Source organism: Phaenicophaeus curvirostris, chromosome 1 (genome assembly GCF_032191515.1).
Source record: "Phaenicophaeus curvirostris isolate KB17595 chromosome 1, BPBGC_Pcur_1.0, whole genome shotgun sequence".
Classification (NCBI taxonomy): Eukaryota; Metazoa; Chordata; class Aves; order Cuculiformes; family Cuculidae; genus Phaenicophaeus; species Phaenicophaeus curvirostris.
In genome coordinates this window covers 189,133,804-189,161,309 of record NC_091392.1, presented here as the reverse complement: position 1 = coordinate 189,161,309, position 27,506 = coordinate 189,133,804, and the positions used below count along the sequence as shown (strand labels likewise).

The 27,506-nt window shown below is 42.9% G+C and overlaps 1 protein-coding gene across 3 annotated transcripts; it reads left to right on the top strand.

The window, feature by feature from the left end:
- The first annotated feature begins 247 nt into the window (after positions 1-247).
- On the top strand, positions 248-8,932 carry HIKESHI (heat shock protein nuclear import factor hikeshi). 3 transcript variants are annotated; one of them, XM_069883210.1, is made up of 5 exons: positions 248-388; positions 1,157-1,394; positions 3,923-4,074; positions 7,012-7,130; positions 8,705-8,932. In XM_069883210.1, exons 1-5 carry the CDS (start codon positions 359-361, stop codon positions 8,757-8,759), a joined length of 594 nt encoding a protein of 197 aa, XP_069739311.1. In that variant the 5' UTR covers positions 248-358; the 3' UTR covers positions 8,760-8,932. The 3 variants fall into 3 exon arrangements, with proteins under 3 accessions (XP_069739311.1, XP_069739322.1, XP_069739317.1); XM_069883221.1 differs by lacking the exon at positions 248-388 and adding an exon at positions 569-782; XM_069883216.1 differs by lacking the exon at positions 248-388 and adding an exon at positions 943-962.
- Positions 8,933-27,506: the final 18,574 nt, after the last annotated feature.

Genomic DNA, 27,506 nt, shown 5'->3' with positions numbered 1-27,506 from the left:
TCTCTCTCAGTGTAGTTGACGTACGTCAGCGTGCTTAACGAGGCTGCTTTTCTGATTAACTCTCCAATTTCTTTTCCGTCGTTAATTTCTGAAGGCGGATTTCATCAGCCGCGAATCGGGCGCCGAGCTCGGCCCGGCTCCAAACGCGAACTACAACTCCCGCCAGGCCCCGTCCCGTCCGCGCGGCACGGCCGGAGGCGCGGGCGCGCGTTGCACCACGGGAGCTGCAGTCCTCCCCCTTCGCCCCCGGAGGCCGCTCTCCGGAAGTACCCCGGCGGGGCGCGCTGACTTCCGGGAGACGGCGCTGATGGAGCCCGTGGGGGAGAGAGGCGTCTGAGGGGGTTGGGCGGCCGTCGCCATGTTCGGCTGCTTGGTGGCGGGCAGGCTGGTGAGCGCTGCCCCGGCTGCGGGCGGGACCGCCGGCCCGTTGGGGCCGAGGGGGAGCTCCCCCGCGGCCGCCCCGCGTTGGCCCCCCCGCCCCGACCGGCCGCCCCTCCCCGGGCTCGGGCAGAGGGGATCTCGCTGTCTTCGCCCGCCGCGCCTCCGCTGGCCCCGGGCCCCCGAACACAGAGGCAGCTGCATTGCGGAGCCTTCTTGCCGGGAGTTAGGCACCGTCCCCTCTGTTAATGGAGAGGCTTGAGCTCCTCAGAGTCCACCTGGGAACTTAAAAGAAGGTTTTTAAGGCTGAGTTGTGCGTTGGCTGCAAGGATGTGGCATCTGGGGTGGAGAGAAGGGTGTATCTTGCTCTGGCAGTAAGCCACCCTTCTGGTGCCGATCTCAAGGTCTGTTGTATTTCCTATGTGAACAGGTTTCCATGATGCTGGGGTTATGCCAGCTAGGTGGTCAACAGCCACTGCTTATGGGCTTGGCAACCTCCTCTGCACCCTATTTTACCCCTATGCACATGGGGAGCGAAGGTATTCTGATCCTGTAGTCCCAGGTAGGATATACATTCAGTGCAGGTAGATGTTTTTTACTAATACTTTTTTGCAGTCATTCTTCTGCTGTGTTTGATTTTTATCTGGCTATTTTATATTTAGGATAGTACGTTCCTCATTTCTTGTTCTGTTCCACTTCAGGTGTATTTCTGTAGAAGGAAATTCACAGTCAAAGATTTAAGACATAGTAATATTAACAAAAGATTTGTTCTCTTTAGGTACAAGCAGCTCCGCAACAAGTGGCTGAAGACAAATTTGTATTTGATTTACCGGACTATGAAAACATCAACCATGTAGTGGTCTTCATGCTGGGAACAATACCATTTCCAGAAGGAATGGGAGGATCTGTCTATTTTTGTTATCCAGACCAGAATGGGATGGCAGTGTGGCAGCTGCTGGGGTTTGTCACTAATGAGAAGCCAAGTGCCATCTTCAAAATTTCTGGACTGAAATCCGGTAAGACTGGTAGAACGTAGCAGTCAGCAAAACAAATGTGTTCCTGCACGCATAAGGGGAAAAATATTTGAAGGTCATTTTGAACAAAATCTTGAAAAGGCAGACCTCTGAGTGTTTCCAGGTAGTTGTGAGCAGATGTAATACTAGGAGCAGTTTGTCAAGCTTTTTGAAGTCTGCATGTATGTTAATGATACTAGTGAAATTTCTCATCATCTTTTGTTCATGGTGTTGATCCGGAAACTCCTTTGAGCAGACTTAGTATGTGTTCCAGTGCATAGAGAACCTGTGCAAGAATGACCATGTAACTTCCATAGCATGGCTTTCAGACATGCCTGCTGCATTTTCTTCCAGCTTCTGCTACAAGGTGGTTGTATTGTTTGTAGCAGAGAGACAGATTTTGCAATGAGTGGAGTCTGATGTAGAGATTTCAGACAACCATCTCCCTCTCGCTTCTGGTTGCGCTGTGTAATTCCCCAGTAGAGGGTGTTGGCATTGCACAACAGCTTTCCTGGTGTTTTGACTGTTTTGAATATAAACTTATAGAGGAGTCAGAGAATGCTGGTGCTACCTGAACCAGACATGGCTGTTTTTTTCCTAAGTGCCTATTATAAAAAATGATTAAGTGCTTCAGTTCACATCTTTGCTTTATTAAAAGGGCAGATTTGTTGGCCAAGCAGCTTGAAGTGTTATGTTGATAAAGTAATACACATCTTTTACAGGCTTCCAGGCAGTCTGCAGCCTTAGCTTGAGTCTCTGTTTTGATAAGTGTTGCTGTAATAACGTGTATTAATTCATAATGGGGCATGCTTTCTTTTGAATCAGTCCTGAATGGCAGTGTGATGTGAGATAAGGGCTCTCAAAGTGCAGAGCAAATGAATTCTGATCATATATGTTCCTCAAAAATCTGGGCTTCTTCAGAGGAAATAGCACCCATAGGGAGGGTTTTGAGGTTAAGTTTCTTAATATTCCAAAGTTGTGTTGTTAGTGAAATGGTAGTTTCTTTTGCCAGCTTTTGCAGTAAGTTCTCATGCATGAGACCTACTATTTTATATTTTCACACAGCTTAGGAAAACACATTTTCAGATGTTTTTTTCATGATTAGCCATAATTTTACTTTTGGGGAAGAACTCTGTGACACAATTGAAGGCATTTGCAATACTGTGAAGCAATGCTGTGCTTGGTCTGAACAACAAAGACCTCTGTCTATACCATTGTTGTTTCTGACCGCAGTCAGTATAAGCCACACAGCCTTAGTTTCTATGACTATAAACAACTCTATGATGGAGAAGACTATGAGGCTGTAGAAAGGGGAGACCGGAGAGGGGTTACAGAGAATTGGAGTCATTAAATGTATCATTAGTAACTCTTCCATTGAGTTTGCATTTAGTGTCTGAAATGCCCTGGACCTGTATATGTTTTGTGATGTGTTGCACTTCGTAAGGACCGGTTGGGCTGTTAAATGCAGTTTCCAGACTTTGAAGATCAGGGAAAATGGTGTTGATCCAGGGTTTTTTGTTAGGTTTTCTCCTTCTTCCTGTCCTGTGCTCGCTTGGGAAAGACAATGCAGGTGAATGTTGCAATGTTTCCAAGTGGGATACCAGAAGGTTGCCTCAATACATGGACTAAAGGGGAATTTGCTTTTGTAGAATGCACTCTTCAATGTGAAAAAGTGATTTGTCGAGTAGAGACTAAATTATAGACCTGGATGCTTTTTCATAGACAGGTGCTATTTAAACTCAGGTAACCTTCTTTGAATAAGACATTTCTAGATTGGGTCTTGCAGATGTCTCACAGGAACATCATAGTACCCTCTAAAAGTTTCCTTCTGAGCTCCTCTATAATCAGGAAAGTTTTTGCATTGTATATCTTAACAGTCTTCATACAAACTTACTATATCTAAAAGCAGGCTTTTCTGTTGTTGTTCTTGATAACTTTTAACCATTGTTAAAAGCTGTGCTATGAGGCTGGAAATGTAAGTGCTTGTGTGATTTGTGAGACTTTAGTTTGGTTTTTTTGTTGTTGTTTTGACCCCTTGATCAGTGGCTGAGGACTGGTGTCTGCTGATATTGCTTATAGTCAAAGGCCCAAGGTGTCCAACTTTATTACATGTTTCTTTTTGAGGATTAATTGTCATGTCAGATGGTGACTGACCTTGCAATAAGCATTGAGATTTTTTTTTTCTTCAGATGCAGTCTTGGTGTTTGCTGGAAATGAGGCTGTTAAATCAACTCCCCTTCCCCCCATCAAAACTGGTAGTTATGATTCATGTTAAAACCTGAATGGTCTGTGTTTGTGAGGTTTGGTTTTCTCTGGTTATTTCCCCACCCCGCTCTGGGATGGCAGTCGGTGTGTATTCTTTCAGGCCTGTGCCTGTGCTCGGACTGCGTGGTTTTCCTGTATTTCTGACATATGGAGATCTCTCTGGTGGGAGTTAAGGAATACCTTCTACAGGAGAAACCCAGTGATTTAAGTAACACGATCTTTACATGTCTGCCAAGTCTAACATGAGCTGTTTGCGGTGCTTTCAGGGAAAGGAAGTCAGCATCCCTTTGGTGCCATGAACCTCCCTCAGACGCCAACGGTGGCCCAGATTGGAATCTCGGTGGAACTGCTGGAGAACCTGGCTCAACAGACTCCTGTTGCGAATGCTGCTGTGTCATCAGTAGATTCATTCACAGAGGTAGCTTGGACATTGTTTTCAGAAATTCTTTGTACTGTGAAAGTCTTAAGAGTTGAGCCTCTGAAGACCTAATAATAATAATAAAAAAAGCAGCTGTGGGATGCTATAGCATTGTAACCAATCTAGCCACTGCTGAATCATTTGGCTGGATCCCTTGACGTTTTGAAATAACTTTCTTTTTACACTGGAAAACTGTCACCTGTAAAGGATTGGATTTTGCATGCTCAGTAGAATCAGACCAATAGACTCACTTGTGTCAGTGTCACTCTGCTGTAAAAATACTTGTGATGCTTCCTTATAGGAGCAGCTATGACTAAATGCATGTAAGACAGTGGATCTTTAGTAATTTATAGGTGCTGGAACTTCAGTCCGTGGACTTGCAGGGTTGGTCAGAAATCACTCGAAAGTCAGGGCAAACTTGGGTATGGATGCAGACAGGTATCCAAGTGTACCACTGACCCTTGTGAAATCATAGAATAACCAGGTTGGAAGAGACCCACTGGATCATCGAGTCCAACCATTCCTATCAAATACTAAACCACGCCCCTTAGCACCTCGTCCACCCGTGCCTTAAACACCTCCAGGGAAGGTGACTCAACCACCTCCCTGGGCAGCCTCTTCCAGTGCCCAATGACCCTTTCCGTGAAAAATTTTTTCCTAATGTTCAGCCTAAACTTCCCCTGGCAGAGCTTGAGGCCATTCCCTCTTGTCCTGTCCCCTGTCACTTGGGAGAAGAGGCCAGCACCCTCCTCTCTACAACCTCCTTTCAGGTAGTTACAGAGAGCAATGAGGTCTCCCCTCAGCCTCCTCTTCTCCAGGCTAAACAACCCCAGCTCTCTCAGCCATTCCTCATAAGGCCTGTTCTCCAGCCCCTTCACCAGCTTTGTCGCTCTTTTCTGGACTCGCTCCAGAGCCTCAACATCCTTCTTGTGGTGTGGGGCCCAGAACTGAACACAGGATTCAAGGAGCAGTCTCACCAGTGCCGAATACAGAGGGAGAATAACCTCCCTGGACCTGCTGGTCATGCTGGTTTTGATACAAGCCAAGACGCCACTGGCCTTCTTGGTCACCTGGGCACACTGCTGGCTCATGTTCAGTCGGCTGTCAACCAACGCCCCCAGGTCCTTCTCCTCCAGGCAGCTTTCCAGCCACTCTTCCCCTAGTCTGTAGCACTGCACAGGGTTGTTGTGTCCCAAGTGCAGGACCCAGCACTTGCCATTTTTTTACCCAGCCTTGTCTGTTAGTTTGAACCTCTGGAAACGCTCAGCCAGCACTGGATGCTAGTTGGTCATCTAACAGCAGCTCAAGGCACACTAGATCTGCATAGCAGGTCTTGATTTCCTGAATACCAATGGCTCTGGCATTATCTTTTAACATTTCACAAGTTGATGAGGCCTTTATTGATGCTTGTGGTTTTTTTCCATGTTCACTTTACTTACAGACACTTGCTGAGTTACATTGGTTAATTAGACAGTAATGGCAGTTTATACACAGAATAGCTCTAAATAGCTAATAGCTAAGTTATCATGAGTAGGAGTTCAGTGACACTTTTTTTTATAGTGTAGTTAACTGAGTGGGTAAGGGCAAATGACATCTACATAATATTTTTGATTCCACGCATTTCTGTTATAGCAGTAGTTAAGTCATGAGGCAATAATGTGCCACACGAGGTTGCTGGTGGGCTTTTCTGGCAATAGCATTTAAATTAAAAGAAGTCTCGTGATTGCCTAACTTTTTTACAAATGTAACTTCCATTTAGGTGGATTTTTCTATTAAAAAAAGCAGGTTCTTAACTAAAATTATATATTGCTTTCAAGGAATGCTGTTGAGCCAAAGGTTGAAGTAATGGTTACTCCTATGGAGAAAATACGTAGTCATGAAGGAAATCTTTGACTTATTTTTTTTTTTTATACTTGACATAATCTCTTTAGAACTGCTACAGTAGAGCAATAAAAGTATATTTTTAAAGCTGTCTGTTGCTACTCTTGAGGGATTGCTATCCTGCTACATTTTTAGTAAGCTTTGTGAAACTTTGATTATGTATGTGTGGTTTTATATACATATATTTCTATTATAAAAAAGATGTATGGAAAAAAGTAGGCCAAAATCAGAGTTCTGCATGTGAATACGGCGAGACTTGAGGGGAGGCTCCTGGGTTGTAGGACATCAGACTCCTTTTGTTAGAGCAGGCTGAGGGAAGCGTGAGAGGGTGCATATATTGCTGCAGTCTGGTTTCCTCCATCATTTCACTGTCTAGGAAAATGCTTTGTTCTTCCATCAAAACAATGCATGTGTTTTAAATAAATAAATAAAAAGAAGAGGAGAATGAAGGAGTTACCATAGGTTTATTGGCCTCTCTTTCACTTACTTCCTGTTTTCTAATTTGGTTTCCTGTGTATCTTTTTCATGTTTTCCTCAGCAAGTTCTTGTGGCAGAGGATGCCAGGATAGCAGCCTCTCTGTGGTGAAAGCTAAAGGAGATTTCCCTGTTGCTGGAGTATGACGTGTAATGAGAGGGACTGCAGACTTGAGCTGGTTTAACTGCTAGTGTTTTGCTATGAGCTGGAGTGGCAGCTTTGACCTTGTCTGCAGTTCTTCTGATGGTATAATTTGGAGGAGCGTGACAGCTCTTGTCACTACGTGACTACTTTATCACTAGAAGAAAATATTCTTCCCAAAACTGTTTATCCATTTGGATGAAACTGGGCAGGGAGAGGGTAAGCGAAGATTCTTTAAATGATTTCTGGATGCTGGATGGATCTGAGGCAAGACTGAGAGTTATGATATTTGGTCTATCTAAAACATATATCCCCTTTCCCATTGTGTTTTAGATGGCAATGATAACTTTACATGATGTAGGAGTTGTATCTGTTAAACCTCTGCACAAAAATTCAATCTGAAAAAATAACTTACTTAAAATGTCTCCTTTTTATTTCAGTTCACTCAGAAGATGTTGGATAACTTCTATAACTTTGCTTCATCATTTGCTGTTACCCAGGCACAGATGACACCAAATCCTTCTGAAGCTTTCATTCCTGCCAATGTAGTTCTGAAATGGTAATGGCAATGATCTCTAGTAACAAGTGTTCTTTTCTCTAGGCATTAAACTAGCTAATTATTGAACTGTTACATCAGTGAGATGGGGCAAAAACGTTTTAAAAGTTTTTGTTGTTTATCTCAAGTACACAGAGGTTCTACCCATTGTTTCTGTATTTATTTGTCCACATCTTCATACCATTTTTTGTTGGAAAAGGGCTATACAGCCTTTGAAATTTTTTCTGCTTCTAGAAATATTGCTGTTGACAAGTGGCTTTGCAGTGTGTTGCTGATTATGCAAATGCTCTGTAGTCATGGGAAGAAAGAATACACTGATACTTGTTAATTTGTTCTTATTATGCTTGGTCTCTTCCTAGACATAGTTCCAGCTTAGTTACATTGCTTAAGAACATGGGAAAGGTGGAGGAATTGTGTTCCTAGTTGACTTGGTTCTGTCACCAATACCCTTGAGCACAAATGCAAAAGTCTGAGAGTTGTTTTCCAGGACTGGTTTAAGAAATAGCTGTCTAGGGGGATAATGTGTATAGTCTGGAGATGAATTTGGAACCGCAGGCAGCACTTTAGGATGTCAGAAAATTCTTTCCCATAGTTTATCAGTTTAAACCTCTTTAGCCTCTACAGTATTAACCTGGCCCCTTCTTAAAAAAATATTGTGGGCTTTAGGAATGCAGGTTTATTGTTGGTATAGATCTCAAGAATATGCAGGCAGTTAATGTCAGCAGTATATTTTTTGGGGGAGTGTAACTTGATGCAGATCTCTTCTGTTTAGAAGGTAACTGTGTACTCCATAATACTTGTGGGTGAAGTCTTTGAGAGAAACCAAAGGGAAGACAGGCTAAAGAATTGGGGTGATGGTTGGTCATTGCCTGGATGATGTTGAACTTGCTTTTGGCTGTTGTTGTTCAAAACAGCATGGTGAAGTGAGGCATAGCTCTAATAAACTGAACACATTTGTGTAGAAATCTGTTAACATCAATATGTATGTGAGTTACTATGTGTTTAATTAGAGCTTGTAATGTATAGAGTATCTTGGGTCTCTGCAGTGGTAAGGTTACAATGGAAATTCAATAGTTTGGCTTGGAAATTCATATATAAATAAGCCTTTCTCTAATTTGAGTGGGTTTAAAACCTTTTAGAGCCTTTCCTTGGTTTGATTTTTCCTGGGGTTTCTTCTGTGAGACACTTGATCTGATTACTAGGATGATGGGCATCCTCAGACTCACTCTTCTACTGGCCTGAACTTTTATTTCCCAGTCCCAAAAATGTTATGCACAAAGTAGCCACTTCTAATTGACTTAGTTTTACTAAGCTTGAATGAGCATCCTGTGGGATACCACTTAATAGTAAAACATGTTGTTATTGAAATAAATAAGTCTCACTGTGAATATTCTTCATATGGAATCAGAAAGGAGGATTTTGGATTTGCTCACTTCCTGATGTGGAGTAGATGTAATTTATTTTGTTCTCCACATAGACTAAATTGGTTTTGTCATTTTTAAAGCCAGTTTATTTGCAACATCTTACTGGTTTTGGTTCGTTTTGTTTTTCTTGGTTTGTTTTTTTTTTTCTTCTAGGTACGAGAACTTCCAGAGACGTTTGACACAGAACCCTCTCTTCTGGAAAACATAAGCTTAAATTGTGTCATTTGAAGTGTTTTCTAAACAGCACTATCTGAAAAATGCAGCAAGTAACTCCACTGAAAAGTTCTGAGGGGGGAAAAAAAACGATTAGTCTGAATAGACAAACCTGTAACTTTTATATTACTCTTGAAAATTATTTAAAATTAAAGTCAGTGAAAACTACTTGCCTATGACTTTGGGGTTTTTTTTTTAATTAAAACACTTGGCTTCAAGAAATTCATGTTCCATATGCATGCATAGAAATATTCTTTGACAACTACATTGGAAGTGGAAGAAATGCTACCATTTTTCATCTTGTAATTGTTTCATGCTTGTCTGATATTTTGAGGGGTCTGCCTGCCACACTGTAAAAGGAGACATGTGCCTCCTGGAGTGGTGGGTAGTGCACTCAGCAGGTTATACCCTCAGCCTCTGCCACGCAAGCAGTGTTGTCGGTCCCATCACTGGAGAGCCAGGAGGTCCCACCTGATTAAGATGATTGAGGTGGTGATGGTGGTGCTGCATGTCAGCCTGATAATTTGCATTCTGTAGGCCTTGAAGCTCCGGGTAGGTGATTACTACACTGCCCCGCTCTGCACTGTGCTGTGCTGCTGTGTGGGGTGGGGTCCTGTGGCATGGAGTTGCATGGGGGGCTGTGGCACTGCGACTGGAGCTGCTCCCATCTCACCCAGCCCATTGTGGATAGTGCAGAAACCGTGGAAGAAGTCTCAGAAGAAGACGGCGAAGTCTACTCCGGTAGATGGAGGAGCAGAGCAGAGCACGATGAATCATGCAGCGCTGGAGGACATCCCCAGATCGTGCTCCAGACCCTCACAACCATCCTGCCAGAGGTTCTAGGGGGCAGCTGATTTCATTCTCTCTTCCTAAACACACCATGAACCTGAAGGCACCAATGAGTGAGTGCCTGAACCCATGGTCTCCGCTGTTCGGCCCGCGCTCTCCAGAGATCAGGTCTTCCTTGCAGTCCTCCTTGCCCACTCTGGACAGGAACCAGTATGTTTCCTGTGAGTCCATCGATTCCTTTTCCTCGGGTTGTCCCATTTTCCTTGCCCCAGCGGGTCATGGCTCAGCCCCCAAGCCTGACAAAGGGCCCACGTGGAAGTCAAAGCCAGCACTTCGCCAGGAATCCCCACAGGAGATACTGGTATGGACTGAGCAAGAATATGTACCTGAGGATGCTGGGGACAGGGCACCGCTTCTTCTGGATGCGGAATCACTACCCTGCAGCTCCTCATACATGGTGGACAGGGAGAAGGCTGCAGATGGTTACAGGGACAAAGAGATGCGCACAAGACCAGAGAGAAGAAGCACCTCCGTGGAGCTAGAAAAGAGTAGTTCCATGGGGTCAAGCTGGAGCATCCCTTCTGCTCTGGGCACAAGCACTCCAGCAGAGAGGGGTCCCCAGCAGCTGATGTCCACGAGCAGGGCACCTTTCTCGGCAAGCCGAGGGCCAGACAGGAAAGGACAGTGCCTGCGAAAGGCCTGTGCCCAGCTCTGGCACTCTGTCAAGTCCTGCTGGAGATACTGCTGCAGGTTCTCCTGTTTCTGTGTCCCTGAGGACCCATAGTGGCAGCGATGGACGCTTATAAGGTTCAACAAGGCAAAGATCCTGCACCAGGGTTAGGGCAACTCTCAGTATAGATACTGGCTGGGGGATGAAGAGACTGAAAGCAGCCCTGCGAAGAATGACCTGGGGATCCTGGTGGATGAGAAGCTGGATGTGTGCTGGCAATGTGCGCTTGCAGCCCAGAAGGCCAACTGTAGCGAGGCTAGCGAGGCTAAAATCAAGAGAAGGCATCCACTGTGAAGGTTATTACAGCCCTGTCCAACCTGACCTTGAATGTTTCCAGGGATGGGGCATTTACCACCTCTTAGGTAGCAGTAAAGAGTGATAAGACCTCCCTTCAGCGTCCTTTTCTCCAGCCTGAACAACCCCAGTTCCCTCAGCTGCTCCTCATAAGGCTTGTGTTCCAGAATATTTGTCAGCTTTATTGGCCTTCTTTGGACATACTCCAGTACTGCAATGTCTTTCTGGTAGTGAGGGGCCCAAAACTGAACGCAGGATTCAAGTTGTGGTCTCATCTGCGCTGAGTACAGGGGACAATCGCTTCTCTAATCCTGCTAGCCACACCATTTCTGATACAAGCCAGGATGCCATTGGCCTTCTTTGGCACCTGGGCACTCTGCTGGCTCCTATTCAGCTGTCTATCATCCAACACTCCCAGGTCCTTTTCCACCAAGCAGCTTTCTAGCCGCTTTCCCCCAAGCCTGTAGCACTGCATGGGGTTCTTGTAGGACAAGTGCAGGATGCAAAACTCAGCCTTGTTGAACCTCATACAACTGGCCTCAGCCCATCAATCCAGCCTGGCCAGTTTATTACATTATGTAATGAACTTCAGTCAGGCACTGTGTTTCGTATACCATGATCCATAGTTCCGACTTGCATGAAATGTCCTCCCAGAACCATGGAAGTTTCTGTTCCTAGGACAGGGTCAAAATGAAGGTGGAAAAAATGGTGCTCCTCTAATTCCTAACCCAGTCTCTGGAAGGCGTCTCATATGAGTCTTTGTGGTATTGCTGTTTTCAAAGGCTGAACCCTGACAATTTTTACAAATTGCTCCACTCTGTGGAGAGGGTTGCTATGGAAATGAACAAGGATTTGGTGCCCAGAAACTCCACGCAAGATATCACTTCTCCCACCCCAAGTGACCAGCATAGCAGATGGAACCCAAAGCCACAGACTGAATGAACTAAATGGACATTTCCTAGATACTTAGGGACATTTTACAGACATGTTAGGCAGCAAAGTGTTAATGAGGGTAGTTAATTAGGATAGTTAATGAGGATATGCTGTCATAGTGTGGGACTTGAGTATGACATAAATAGTGTGCAATAAAGGGTAGAGAATATAGGGGTGGCTTGTATGCATTTTGAATTGGTGCCTAGAACAATGTTGATAACCCATAGTGTTTTAGTTGCTACTGAGAGAGTAAGTAAAAGAAAACTAGAAAAATCTCTACTGCTTTACTGTTTTCCGAACTAGAAGATACGCTAAGAAGCCCACAGTAATCCTTCAAATCTGATCTAAATGAGAAACTGCATGAAGAGGGATGAAATCATTTAGATCAGAGCAAAAAACTTGTGAAATCCTCACTGATCTCTTTACATTTAGAAACCATACAATAAATCATATCTATATAAATGACATTTCAATAAATTTTGGTTTTCATATATGCTGTTCCACTTGTCCACAACAGCCATGTCTTTATGAGATGTAAAATACCTAAGGAGCTTCACCAAAAAAAAGAAACTGGGAGAGGGACGCTGGGGGGGCACGGGAGGGTGGGTTTGGGTGTGTACACACGCACATTGAAATGACACACTTGTTGAAAAGTAGGATTTCTTCCAATATTCATAGCAAGGAAGTGTGAGAAGACCAACTCTCTCTGAATCCCAGTCTACTGAGCTGTTTGCCATTTTTGTGATCTCAGTAGTTGTAATAACGACAACTTTAAATGGCCTCCAGCATGTCTCCTTTCTAATATGGCCATTTTTGCCGTCTCTGGCTTCAGAAGTAGCATGGACAGTTGCAGCACCTCAAGGGATGGTTTCTTCTAAAGGATAAACTTTCCTGGAGGACAAGGACAATCCTGAGGACTGGACAAAGTCATCTGTGATTACTACCTCCATAAAAATGAAACACGTTAGCCAGCCTGATATTGATCCCCAGGAACATTGTAGAGTTAATTGTTCAATAATCAGTGAACAAGCATCTGAGGAAAAAGGACATGGGAACCCAAACAGGATGGCTTGTCAAGAGCAGATCACATCAAATCAATCCAGCATCCTTGAGTAAGAATAAACCCCCAGTTATACACTTGGGAAACGGCATAGGAGGTAACACATAGAAACCCACTGTGCGGAACATGCCTCCTGCCATTACTTCAGTCACTTTCTTGATGGCAAGGCCTTGTAACTCTCGTTCACTTTGGCAACCTCCTGTGTAATTTGAGAAAGAGCAGCAGCTACTTGGTTCATTTCCATGGTACTCTCAACTGAAATATTCTGGGCTTTCTTAGTCAGACTTTCCTGAAACTGAGCCTTGGGGAGCTGGAGAGTGCTACGGCTTTCCTGTTGTGTAAGACTGAAGCTGACAGATAAGCCAAATAAAAGAAACTCCAGTATCGAGTTAAGATGTCATTGGTGCACTTAAATCATTCACTGAGGCCAGCAGTTTATGAAACACAACAGCTTGTGGTGGATTGTCAACTGAATTCCGAACAGAGATGCGTGTACTCACTTGGGTAAATCCCCCAACAGAACTGCAGACTTGAACATAAAGTGTCAGGGTGTACTTCTGAGTGTGCACTCTAATGGGGAGAAAAGATGGAGGAGTTTTAGGCTGATAAAGTACAGAACTGGGACAAATGTATTTTCTTTCACAGAAGCGTGGTGTGTTCACTGGAAGCTACTGTCACTTTATATGTCAAAGGTAAATTGTTGTGCACTGCATTGAACAACAAATTTTGTGTAAAAGGCTGTAACCCAGCATGAGTTGATGGTACACTTTCCAGCCCTAGGAAGAGAATTTATCTCAAATGCATGTCTGTAGCATGCAGCCCTCCCCTCACTTCCCCTCCCTTCCCTTCCCTTTTGGGGTGATGTAAGTTGTTTATCCAGTGGCATAAAAGCTAGGCCCCTCATAGCAAATTTTTGAAGACCCTGCCTACAAGTGGAAGCACTGCATGGGACTCCTAATTGCTGGGGCCAGCTCTCCAAATGTTCCTCATGAGAAAAAGGCTTCCACAACAACTTTGGATCTGGATGATGGTGATGAGGCAATTAGTGATGTATCTTTCTTAATTACAATGCTTATTCCCTTGTAGTCATGATGAGAAGCACTGCCTTTAAAAGCTGTTACTCTTAACTTGTTGTTGATCACTACCAACCATTTGTTCCCTTTCTTGCTGTAATAAGTTCAGTAAAATTTCATTTTCCAGAGTATTCAAGAGTTTGGGCTTTTATGCCAAAAGTGCTCTGTGATTAGCACATTGTGGTAAAACATCCCTGCACCATCCTTACTAAGCATCCTGTACCCCATTCCCACTCAACATCCCATACAACATCCTCACTCAGCATCTTATCCCCTGCTCAGCATCCCATCAGATGTTACGAGTTTAAAGTATCTGTTTTATTGTGGAATAAAGCCAACAAAGCAAGGCATACAGCGCTGGGCCTGTGGCTGAAGCAGGGCTGCGTCCAGCCAGAGCCGGGTCTGGCCTAGCCTTCTCTCCCCTTATAGACATTTCTTTTCCGCGCGAAACTGGTTACATTCAGGCGGGAAAGCAGCTGCTCACCTGTCCCCATCAGCACGTGTTGGGGTGGTCCTGCCACATGTCTTTCGAGAGGGGTTGGCCCAGGCAGTGCAGCGAGAGGTGGAGCAGCGGCTGCCCCTCCACTGAACCTGGCACCGCAGACAAGCCGGTGCCACCAAAGAAAGAAGACATTTCATCCTCGCTTAAGCATTTGTCCTAAACTTGGGTACAGCAATCAGGGCCAATACATTTGGATCTCCACCCGTTAACACACACCCACACCCACACCCCCCCCTCCTTTATTTCAAGCCAAAATGCTGAATATCCTGTTTATTACATCCTCGTGCCAGTTTTTCTTTTTATTCTCCTGTGTAGCTGTTAAGGTTTCACATGCCAAATCCTTTCCTTTTCCCATTTTACAATCACAGAATCATAGAATAGTTTGGGTTGGAAGGGACCTTGAAGATCATCCAGTTCTGATCCCCCCGCCATGGGCAGGGACACCTCCCACTGGGCCAGGCTGCCCAAGGCCCCATCCAGTCTGGCCTTGAACACCTCCAGGGATGGGGCAGCCACAACCTCCCTGGGCAACCTGTGCTAGCGCCTCACCACTGTCACGGTGAAGAAATTATTCTTATATCAAACCTAAATCTGCCCCTATCTAGTTTATACCCATTGCCCCTAGTCCTATCACTACAAGTCTTTGTGAACAATCACCCCTCCCGCCCGCCCCCAGCTTTCTTGTTGGTGATTTTTTTTTTTCCTAAAGTCCAGCCTAAACCTCCCGTGGTGGAGCTTGAGGCCATTCCCTCTGGTCTTGTCCCCTGTAACCTGGGAGAAGAGCCCAGCTCCCCCCTCTCCACAACCTCCTTTCAGGTAGTTGTAGCGAGCAATGAGGTCTCCCCTCAGCCTCCTCTTCTCCAGCCTAAACACCCCCAGCTCTCTCAGCCGTCTGAGGCGGTGGGGCCCTTCCCTGAGTCGGGAAAACGCCAGAAGCACCCGGGCGGGAGCGGGGCGGGCGCTGCTGGCCCCGCGCGGTCCCTGACGGGAGGGGGCGGGCCCGGCGGCTGCCGCCGCGGGAAATATAAACGATCCCTGAGGAGTACGGCGAAGAGGAGTACGGCAAAGGGGTGTGGGGTCTGTTTGTTTGGGGTGGCGGTTGGAGCAGTGAGGGCACAAAGAAGGGCTAGAGACTGGCCAGAATGCACTGAGGACCGTGGTGGCCACCCGGCAGAAGATTAAATTTAGCCTGGGTGCTGCAGCAAGCAGGGTGGGTGTTGCCACCCAGATGGAGCCTCAGCGGGTGCATGCAGAGCTTTGCTTGTCTGTAAAGATTTGCTAGATGTTTACTCTGTTATTGGCTTGTGCTGGTTATGGGTGTGGTTGTGGTAGGCTTTGTATTTTAAGCACTATAAATCACTAGGTGTGAGTTTCTTAATTATAAGTATTGCTGTTATTTTATTATTGGGAAATCTAGTTATGTGTTCCCAGTGGAATGATACGTATCATCACTTGGCAAATCAAAAGGAAAATGCGCAGTTTCACGTGACATGCTACCAGAGCTAATTGAAGCTAATGGAAACGTTAATTATTTCATTGGTCAGTGGAGGAGTTGCATACAGAATAGCAAGCTAAACAACAAAAAGTAAATGGCCATTCTCTTGTAACTACATGGGAGGATTTGGGCATTTGTACGGTCACACCTAAAGATTTGGTGAACCAGTGCTCCAAAGCCTGCCTACGTTTTCCAAAACCTAAGATGAAATGGAAAGTCAGGTTTGTACATAGTATTTGCATGCTAGTTTTAATTTTAAGAGCAGAATATAATTTTTTTGTTCAAGTTTGGCTTTGAATTAAGGCTGAATGTAGACCCACTCCTAGCTGTTACTGCAGTAGTCACTCTTAAAGTGGTAAACTTGCACCTGTCTTCATTCTTTAAGTGCAGTTTTCCACCCAACTCTCAAAGATGCACGCGTTTTTTTACTTAGTTCAGACAGGATCATCCCTCCAGAATTTTCTCAGTCTTTTCTTCCACAAAAACGGTCATGAGAGGATATACAAGTCGGGCATATACAGGGTAACGTAGTTTAAAATTATAACCAGGGGTAAAATAAAAGCTTTTTGAAATCAGAACTTTAGTTTGAAACTTTTGCTACTGGAAGTGTTACATAATCTCGCTTGTCTTGACATGTGGAGCAGTCCTGTACTCTTGGATGTTCAAGTTCAGTGCTGGGACAATGTAAGAACATTAACTTTCCAGACCTGCAATTATTTTTAGGCAATAAAAATACATTTTTTTTCCTTCAGAATAGTCTTGCTTTCTCTTTCTCACATTGTGCTTTTTAACTGACTACCTTTGGGATTTCCCCATTCCTGCTGTTTTCTGCAATTTCTGATTTGTTGCTACTAGACAGTGACTTTTCTATTGCTTAGCAGACTTTCGGCTTGGTCCTTTTCTGAACTTTTTTATTCTATAGTTTAATAGAGAATCCTTGTGCTACAGTTTCCTCTGCAATAAGTGATTACTATATTGCCTTCATGTAGTACCTGGCTCTTGCTTCAATTTATTTTTTTTTTTTCACTCAAAGAGGAAAAACAAAATAGTCTGAGGTGTTACCTCTTTAAATTGCAGTTCACATCTCTGGTTATTCCCTCTCCTCCCAACTATGAGTCTGAGCCTAAAAAGAATTGCGTGGAAAAATGTCAAACCTATCACCATGAGAAACTTCAGCAGTGAGTCATTTATAGCAATCAGTTCAAATATTCAGATAATTCACCTTAAACATCCTCAAGTGTTGCTGCTGCCCTTTGCCACGCTTTTAATGATGGTTGGAAGCGCCAAGTAAGAGCAGCCAGAAGAATGAGAGAGATACATCTGTGTTATCATCATCCATGCTAAGGGCAAAATATAAAGCAAAAGGAATATGCAATTTAGATTGGAATTTGCAACCAAGCAGATAATTCACACACAATAATTAATTGGATCAATTCAACTCTTGCAGCGTATTCAAAATCGCAAGCTGACTGTGACATCCTTTGTTGCTCACATTTTGGAAATGTTATATATATAATTTCACAGATATATTTCAGCAGCACTGTTTATTTCATGATTGATTAGACTGGTCACACAAAAGCACTGTTCTTGTAGCAAGAGAATGAGTACTACAGGGCATTCACCACAAATTCTTATCTTTCAAACCTAATCTTCCATGAGCATTTTGTGCCAGACATAGTCTGTCACACCACAGTTTGTGAACTTGAGAGGGCGTTCTTACAGTGAAGTTGGTATTACATTTTGAACAAGTTACTTTTTACAGTAGTCTCTGATCTCTAGTATGCATTACTGATGCTGATGTATGGAATGTTTTTTCCTACACGCAGATGAACTCACCCATGCAAAGCAACAAGAACCCAGATAATACATGCATTTTCCTGCCTTGCATGCATTGCCAACATACTGGTAATACATGCCAGTAAACAAGGCCAGCTTCTGCAAATAAGCCTGAGGGATATAAAAGTATCAAGTAGTAGCATCCTATTAGCCCAATCTTTTGAAAGAAAATAAGTTTTCTAGTGACTTGCCTTAAACTGAACTCATTTACAAATTGTTAGTATTATTTTAATTATATGAAAGGCCTTTGCTTAAAAAAATCCCTCTGCTTTTTCAAAGCTACAGGAAGATGGCAGTGTTGACTGATTGGAAGTTGTAGAGTCCAGCAGGATCCGTTTTTGCATCAGTAACAGAACACAGCAGGCAATGCACTCAAGCAGTAAATACAACACCCAAACCCTGCTGGAGATATGAGCCCTCACACGGAATAGCTCGGATTGTCTGCTCTCATGGTGCCCTATTAGTTTTTATCACCTCTTTAGTTATCTGACCAGCAAAGTTATAAGTTTGTTTAAAAAGAATCAATATTTTTTTTAATGTGTCTATTGTACCTTCCATTTTACTTTGACTGTTTTATGCAAAATGGTGCTTCAGTGTTTGGGAGTTTTAGCCCAGATCTAAAGAATTGTGAATATAACTAAAGAATTCTATAGACTGATTTAAAGTATACTCACTTAAACTATTGACTGGATTTATGTTACTTGGTATTACATTATGATTTATTGTATTACTTGTTTATAAACATAGTAGTACCAAGTGACTGGAAAAGACATCCCCAGTGGCTGGAAAAAGGAAACATAACACCTATTTTTTTAAAAGGGTAAAGAGGAGGATCCTGGTAACTACCAATCAACCAGCCACACCTCCGTGCCAGGTAAGATCATAGAACAGATCCTCCTGGGAGATACATTGAAACATATGGAAGGTGATTAGAGACAGCCAACAGGGTAGGGAGGCTCTGCAAAGGGATCTGAACAGGCTGGACCACTGGGCTGAGACCAATGGCATGAGGTTTAACAGGGCCAAATGCCGGGTCCTGCACTTGGGGCACAACAACCCTATGCAGTGCTACAGACTAGGGGAAGAGTGGCTGGAAAGCTGCCTGGAGGAGAAGTACCTGGGAGTGTTGGTTGACAACCGACTGAACACGAGTCAGCAGTGTGCCCAGGTGGCCAAGAAGGCCAATGGCATCTTGGCTTGTATCAGAAACGGCGTGACCAGCAGGTCCAGGGAGGTTATTCTCCCTCTGTACTCGGCACTGGTGAGACCGCTCCTTGAATACTGTGTTCAGTTCTGGGCCCCTCACCACAAGAAGGATGTTGAGGCTCTGGAGCAAGTCCAGAGAAGAGCAACAAAGCTGGTGAGGGGGCTGGAGAGCAGGTCTTATGAGGAATGGCTGAGAGAGCTGGGGTTGTTTAGCCTGGAGAAGAGGAGGCTGAGGGGAGACCTCATTGCTCTCTACAACTACCTGAAAGGAGGTTGTGGAGAGGAGGGTGCTGGCCTCTTCTCCCAAGTGACAGGGGACAGGATGAGAGGGAATAGCCTCAAGCTCCACCAGGGGAGGTTTAGGCTGGACATTAGGAAAAGATTCTTCACAGAAAGGGTCATTGGGCACTGGAACAGGCTGCCCAGGGAGGTGGTTGAGTCACCTTCCTTGGAGGTGTTTAAGGGGCGGATGGATGAGGTGCTGAGGTGCATGGTTTAGTGTTTGATAGGAATGGTTGGACTCAATGATCTGGAGGGTCTCTTCCAACCTGGTGATTCTATGATTCTATAGTTTCACCAAGGGCAAATCTTTCCTGACCAACCTAGTGGCCTTCTATGACAGAGTGGCTGCATCAGTGGACAAGGGCACAGCTATGGATATCACCTACCTGGACTTCTGTAAGGCCTTTTGTAGTCCCCCACAACATTCTTGCTACTAAATTAGAGATGAGAGTTTGATGGATAAGGAATTGCCTGGACGGCCACATCAAAGATTTACAGTCAATGTCTCAATATCCATGTGGAAGCCAGTAACGTGATGACCTTCAAGGGTCCTTACCAAGATCGGTAGTATTTAATATATCCATCAATGACTTAGTGAGACTGAGCGCACTCTCAACAAGTTTGTGGATGACACAAAGCTAAATGGTATAACTGATTCACTTGAAAGTAGGAATGCCATCTAGAGGGACCTTGACAGACTTGAGGAGTGGGCCCAAGTGAACCTAGTGAAGTTCAACAAGGCCAAGTGCAAGGTCCTGCACCTGGATCACCACAATAAAATTGACTGATACTTGCCCTGCAGAGAAGGACTTGGAGATATTGGTAGATGAAAAATTGGACATGAGCCAGCAATGTGCATGTGCAGCCCAGAAAGCCAGCCATACCCTGTCTACATGAAAGGTAATGTATCCATTGTATGTATTCCAACAAGGTATGTGCCTATCATCTACCCAAGTCTCTATACCTTTGCAGGGGATTAATGCTATGTGACCTGATTTACAGGACAAAGACCAGTGCTACCAATATGCACAATTGTACCTTTCAGGTACTTCATCTCACAACTTTACCTTGGAAATAGTTTAAGTAAAACATGAGACTAGTGGGCTAGAGCAAGGGCCAATGGAGGAAGGACTGAACTGTTAGTCCTCTCAGTGGTGAGTACAGGCTGCAAGCTGTACTTGCTGTGTCTCCTAAACTGGAAACCAACCTGTTTATTTTTCTGCTGAGGGCAAAAGAGGGAGTCTTTTCATTTCACGTGCGAAGGACTCCACTGCTCTAGCCCCTTATTCAAATAATTATATCTCTTCCAATGCCACTAAGTGAGGAAGGATGCTAAGCAGTAAGAGGTTAGAGAGAGACACTTCCAATGATAATGTCTTCCTCTGCAAATACTTAAGTGAGCTTTAGGCCTTAAATGACCATTGGGCCTGAGAAAACTGTGTCCAACTATGTGTCTTCTTCAATGGGCTGTGAAACTAACATCACTAACTACTTTACAGAGTCTTCAGATCTCCTCCTATGGGACCATAGAGTCTGGGGGCCTCTTGCTACCTAAATCCAGTCAGTTCTTCTGGCTCATGTGGGATAGACTTCAATAGGCAGGACAAGGAGAACAAGTTCAACTAGAGTTCCCTCTAACTTGGTTGAATTCTCAGAAAGCGCATGTAGGGCACCTACCAACATTTTTCCTGTTGCTGACAGCCCAATGGCTGAGTTTAGCCACACTTGGTGGTCTCCTGCCCTTACACACCTCCATGCAGGCCAGGCTGACCGAGGAGATGAATGTGCACAGACTGAGGAATTGCATTCAGCATCTCTTATCAGCACAGTCTGTAAGTGCATAATGAATGTCAGCCTTGGTGAACCGAGTCATGCTTTATGCCCACACTGTCACCAAAAGCTGATTTTCAGACCAGGAGACTTTTCCACCTGGTGAGTTCAGAGGCATCTTTTTTCTTCCCTCCAGCTCCTAACCCAGGAGAAGATGTTTGATGGGATGAATTGTGGCTAACTCTTGTATAACAAGTTTCTGGTCTCAGCCCTCCTTTGAGGTGCTGGTTGTTGCAAAAAGTCCAGTCAGGTTCAGCCAGGTTATGACTAAGCCTGTGTAGGTCATTAGGCCTCTTGTTCAGCCAGAGGTCCTTCTACTGGCTGTCAGGGTCCTCCAGACTTCATAGCAAGGCTGCGACTACATCTTTCCTCTTCCTTGCTTCTCTCTGCTCTCCCTGTATGGTGCAAGAATACTGATTCATGTTTTTTGGGGCATCTTCAAGGTCATTCCACTAGAATTTTGTCCCTAGGTAGCTTGAGTACTTTCCTAATTTCCTAATGTTTAATCTGTTCTTTCAATCTTTTTCTTTTTTTTTACTGGTTCCTTCTTAGAACCATTTTGATTCATCATTATGTGCTAGGTCCCCTGCCCAGCTCCTAAACTCAGGGAAAGCCTTTTGTTTCAAGCTATCCTCCATATGAGAAAATCAGCAATGACAATTTCTAGCTTAGAGAAAGTCATATCCAACAGGTCCGCAAGAGGATGAAGCTTGCCATTAGAAACATTCGTAGCTTTCATCAATCAGAAGTCTACTCAGCGTTGCAGACAGTGATTTATTTTACTCGCTTATGCTTCATACCCACTGACAGACACATTCTCCATAAAGTTGTTACTCTCCTTGTGAATCTATTTAAATTTAGGACTACCCACTATCCTTTGACAATCTATTCTGTAATTTAGCAATATGTTTTATGAAAATACTTTATTTTGACCTCATAATATCACTATCTGTTGCTGAGTTCTGTGCTGTGATGAGTAAATTTTGGCTATTCAGCTTTTCCATACCATAAAAGATTTCAAAGGCTGCCAAGCTGAAGTGGACTCACATTTTTCCAAAAGAAAGGATTCCATTTTTTTTTTATTATATTGGGCCAAATCCAGCACTTTCTCTTTTACCATTTATGCACCTCAGGACCCATGAAATCTGGATACATGTAGCACATATGGTGCAGGACCAGGAAGAACCTGTCTTCTACAGAGAACTTCACTTACCCAGAATGGGTCCCTTCTTCCCTCCTTCTTGCACTTCAGCAGTGCCTGTCCCATCATTAACTAGGATTTTATCTTTTCTTCTATTTTACTCTTTTTACATCTTAGTAATATATGTCATGGTTTAACCTCGGTCAACAACTAAGCACCATGCAGCCACTTGCTCACTACTCCCACCCCAGTGGGATGAGGGAGAGAATGGAAAGCGTGAAAGTGAGAAAACTCATTGGCAGAGATAAGAACAGTGTAATGATGGGAAACAAAAGCTGCTGCTTATAATAATAATAATAATAATAACAATAATGAAAAATAACAATGAGAGAAAGAAGTAAAACCCAGGAAAAAGAGGTGATGTGCCTGAAAAATGATTGCTCACCACTCACTAACTGATGCCCAGCTAGTCCCTGAATAGTGATCCCCCCAGCCAACTCCCACTATGTTTATATACTGAGCATGACACCATATGGTATGGGATATCCCTTAGGCCAGTTTGGGTCAGATGGGTCCCCTCACAGCTTCTTCTGCACCTCCAGCCTCCTTGCTGGCAGGGCAGTATGGTATGCTGAAAAATCCTTGACTTAGTGTAAGCACTGCTCAGCAACAGCCAAAACATCAATGTATTATCAACATTATTTTCACTCTAAATCTAAAACACAGTACTATACAAAGTATTGGAAATAAAACAAATTTTATTCCAGCCAAAACCAGAACAACGTCCAAGAAAAAATTTAAAAATGTTTGGTTTGGTCAGTGGCTTAGGAAGGGAAATATTTACAAATGGCCTGAAAACTCTAGTATTACTATGGGACCATCTGTTGATAAATATACATAGATTCACCTAGGGTAATTAGCCAGTTGTAGAGAGATACAGCTAATCTTTTCAAGTATTAAACAGGGTGATGCCAAATGGATAACCAATGAACTAGGGAACACAAAGCTACTAGTCAAGCAATGTGATAACTCATCCCCTTGTGTTTTCTTAAAACAATTTGCAAGTTTATTTAACCTTTGGAAGCTGAGAGCAAAGGTTCTTCTTTTGATTTTCAGATTTTACTTTCCCTTCTTAGCATTGTTTTGGCTTACAATGATTATTTATGACAGTTAATAATGCCATTGCCCAGGTCTGAGGAAAGTGTTTGGTTTCCTTAGGCAAGAGGCCCAGAGTTTTTAATTTCCATTTTAAGGTTAGTGTGATGTTCCAGAAAGCATGCAGAGGAGAAGTCTATAAACCAGTACTTGCAAACATGAAAAAATAAGCTGAGTGACATCTTTTAAAAAGCATCATATACTCTATGAACACTTCTAAAAAAGAAAACATTTTTTCACACGTGAAGACCACAAATATTTCAGTTGAAGAACCAAATGCTTGGATTTTCATATTGAATCCCATTAGCATTCCATGTCCTATAAAAGAGCCTAATGGCCTCTTGAACACTCTAGTAATTTGAGTCCATTAGTGTAATAAGCAGGGATCGAAAGCAGAAACAAAGAGATCATTAACCATGAAAGTTAAACACATCTGTTCATGTTCAGTCATTAAAATAACAAACATTTCATCACTAAGAAACATAGATCTTAGGATAGGAAGATTTAGTGTAAAATCAGCTCAATATAATGTTCTGCCAAACTTACATATTGGTCAGAGGAAGAATTTTATAGCACCTTCCATCTTAGATGCCAAGCAAAAGTCCTAGTACAGTTTCACCTAGTGGATACCACAAAAGAACCACAGGGGTCTACAGTGCTGCCATCATTGCTTCTGAAATGAAATCACAAATTAAAAAGATTGTATTACCCTGATGCATCTTCCTACTGTATTTAAAAAATAGGGAAAAGCTGATGTCACTTGTCTAGTCCCTGAAATGACAAGTAGTTTGCCCACCACATAAAGATATCAAAGTGCTTCTGATGTAGGGGAGCCTATTCCACTGTCCTAACCTCTGTGATCAATGGCTTCTCAACTGATCCTTGCATCTTGGTACTGACGGTGCACCCAGCTTCTATGAAGCCCCAAACACTTCACAGGAATGAAGCACCAAAAAAATGCTCTTAGTTTTACTGTTCCTTGAGGGTGGCATACTCAGTGCTTATCTTTTCACCTTGGGAATATATGTAAATTGATGAGGTTGTAGAAAACAATAATTTTTTTTTTTTTGGTAGAAAAACTGCAATCAAAGCTGCAAAAGGAAAAAGTTACAAAATGCTTTATCAGATCCTCTCTAAAGCTCATCCCTAGTCTTGGTTTTAGCCAAGCTTTTATTCCACCATGTCCTGCAGCAACTTCTATGGAGCACAAGCAACATCTTAGTGTCACTTCACAAAACCAGTCTTTTTATGGTTTGCTGTTTCTCAGTCATTAGCAAGCCAGTCCTGTGTCTTAGCTGATCCTTTATCCCTTCTGTCTACTCCCTAGGACTACCTATAACAGTTTGTACAAACCTCCTCTATCCAAAGTGGACTACCTTGTTCTCTCTTAAATTCACATATTTCCTGGCTCTGTTATCTAGGAGGAATCTGTATTTAGCAAGATAAATCCTTTATTAAATAATTACTTATCAACTAATATCTAGAGAAAAAAAATCATTAAATACTAGTAATGGATATTTCTATTTCTTTTCTCTGTAACTTTTGGAGCTGAACTCCATCCATCACCCATTCCTTGGGAGTTTTAGTGAATTTAATCTTTTGTTGTAAATAGAAAAGACCGCCAGGCTGGAAGGGATACATTAATTAAGAATATGAGATTGCCAAAGCTGTTAAAATCCCATGTAAACCAAATAGTTTGAGAAGCCCTTAATGTAATTTCAGTATATTACCACATTAGCAAGACATTGACCTTGAGACACAGGCTTAATAAAAGTTTCTGGAGTCTGAACTCTTTTTTATTTCATTCCCTCACCTTTACATGCCAGTGATTTTAGGAAACTGTTGAAGAAGGGGAAAGACATATTCATTAAAATTTGTCTGAACGCTCTTTTTATTTATTCTAATTTCAGTTCTGACCTGCTTTTCCCATCACATCAAGCCCTTCGCAAATGTTAAAGGGTGTAATAGAAATAAAAACTGTATAATGTACTTAGCTTAATGCAGTCACTCCTTGATTCCCAACAGCTGACCAGCTGTACCTCTCAAGCCTGAGTTCATGAAACACAGATCATCACTCAGCTGGGCAAAAGTTCAAAGATATCTTCTGCCATTGTTCTCCTGGGTGAACCCAGACACTCACAGTATGAGAATTATCTGTCCACACTATAGGCAAATCCACACTTCTAAAGTGATGCCTCTCTCTTCATGAAGTATGTATCTGAGAAAGTGCCTGTTTCCACTGAATGCATAGGGAGTTCAAAGTCACTGACTGATGTACAGGCATCTGTGCATTAGATGTGTGATTCCTCATTTCCAGGTGTGTGATGAAGGTTTTCCTGACTTTCCTCCCTCAGGCAGCAGCTCTACTTTGGAAAGAAGGAATTACCTGGCATTGATTTACCTGTTGATTAAAGATGCTAAGAGCAGAGTATCACCCATGCTAAACAGTCTAGTCATTCTGTCAGCTGATGGAAAAAGAAATGAAGATGAGGAAACGCTATTAAAAGGGTAACTATGTTAAAACACTAATTGTGATTGCAGCCACCTAAGAAGTTTGTTAGATAAGCAAAGAGAACTTCACCCTTTACAAAGTTCACCATGACTTCAGGAAACAGACGTCCTTGTTTGTTTTTCTCATCACACTTTTATCTGGTCACCCTCGCTCCCAAATGCACTCTTCTACATGGAATCTCTTGTTCCTGGAAACAAAAAGCATCCAAAATCTTATTAGATCATATTTACATGGATTTTCCAGTCCAGTAATGCATATCAAAGTAACTTGGGTAATTCAGATAAGTATCTATATTACAATCTAAATTAAAGCAAACCTAAAATTGTTTGTAAAAGTTATCTGTCATTAGACAGACATGCAACTGAATGAAATAACATAGGAAGCCATAACAAATACAAAGCTCCACTGTTTCTATATTATATTCTTATTAGCTTCAGGAAACTCTGTAGTAGTGTGCTGTAGGCTGAAAGTACCTTATCTGTATTCCTGTCTATCATGTCTCTTTAAAGAATGTCGATAAGTCAGAAAAAGGCAATAAGTGAAACTACAGCAGATGAACTCCTTTTTGGAATTAGGTTATTTATTCCTCTTTTTTCCTTTAAAATGTAGATCCACCAGCCCCCCCCCCTCCTAAAAAGGTTTTAAAAGACCTGTCCCTTTATAAACAAAACAATACAATGATATGGAGAACGGGGCTCAAAAGGATCTTCTGCAGTCCCAGTTAACCCTGACATCTGTCAAAATGACCTGTCAAGCTAGTCAAATGCCAGCTTGAAAGCAACTGTAGGTGCCCCTACTACTCTACTTGAATGTAATTCATGTAATTCCAGAACTTCACTGCACTGCTGATTAGGATTCTCCCTCTCATTTCAACTCTGAACGTATTTATGACCAATTATTTTTTACGCCAGTCCTGCTCTTTTACTTAAGGAACTTATCTCCTCTCCTATATATATCTAGTTCCCAATGACTTTAAAGACCCTATTCCATTTTGTCTTCATCTGCTTAGTCCATGTTCTTTCTCTCTCCTCACATCGTGATGTTTTCCACTCCACCCTTTGTCACACTGTGCCTTTTCTACACTTCTTCAAATGTGAATTCAGCTTTCAGAATTTACCTAGTACTCCAGGTGCAGGCTCCTCAGTGGCATTGAGTCTTCCCCTAATTACTTCTACTCTCCAGATGTCGGTTTGCAGTTATCTCACAGTCAAATAGTGTACCAGGTCTTTATCTTCGTCAGTCACTTCCAAAACATGACCTAATTGTTGACTGGATGCTTGTCCTTGAATTTCATTTTTCTGGGATCCCCCTCGTGCCATTCCTGCAATCACAGGAGTTGTTTACTCCTTTAGTAATTTTATATGTCAGTCTCCCTTTTGTGTTTATGATACCACAAATTTCATGCATGTACTTCTTGGTTTTTATATCAAGATCATTTAAAAGATATGTCCGAAGACTAATCCTTGAGAAAGGCCAATAGTGACTTCCCTTCAATTTAGAATTTCTTTATCTGCTGTCACCCTTCAATCAGATTCTTGCACTTTCATTAACTCCTTCCTTTTCCAAGCTTATAATTTCCTAGGTAGCCATATAGTGGATATTTTACTAGAATCTATGTGTTAAATAGGAAAAATATAGAATTTCCCAGTGTTTCTTCTCTAGAAAAGTGAGTTCTTCATCAAAGAAAGTTTGTTTTTCTACCTCCCCATCTGTATTTGCTGTGTTAGTACCCCCTTCTAGAGAGCTCAGATTAGGTGGTGGTGTAATCAAGCTGAAGGAATTGATCTTAGGATTTTTACAAAAAACTGTGCCTGGATATGGATGTGCACATACCATAATAATGAAGGGAAAGGTACTTCTGTAGGTGTTTGTCTGGCTGAATTTCAGGCGAATACATTCGATGT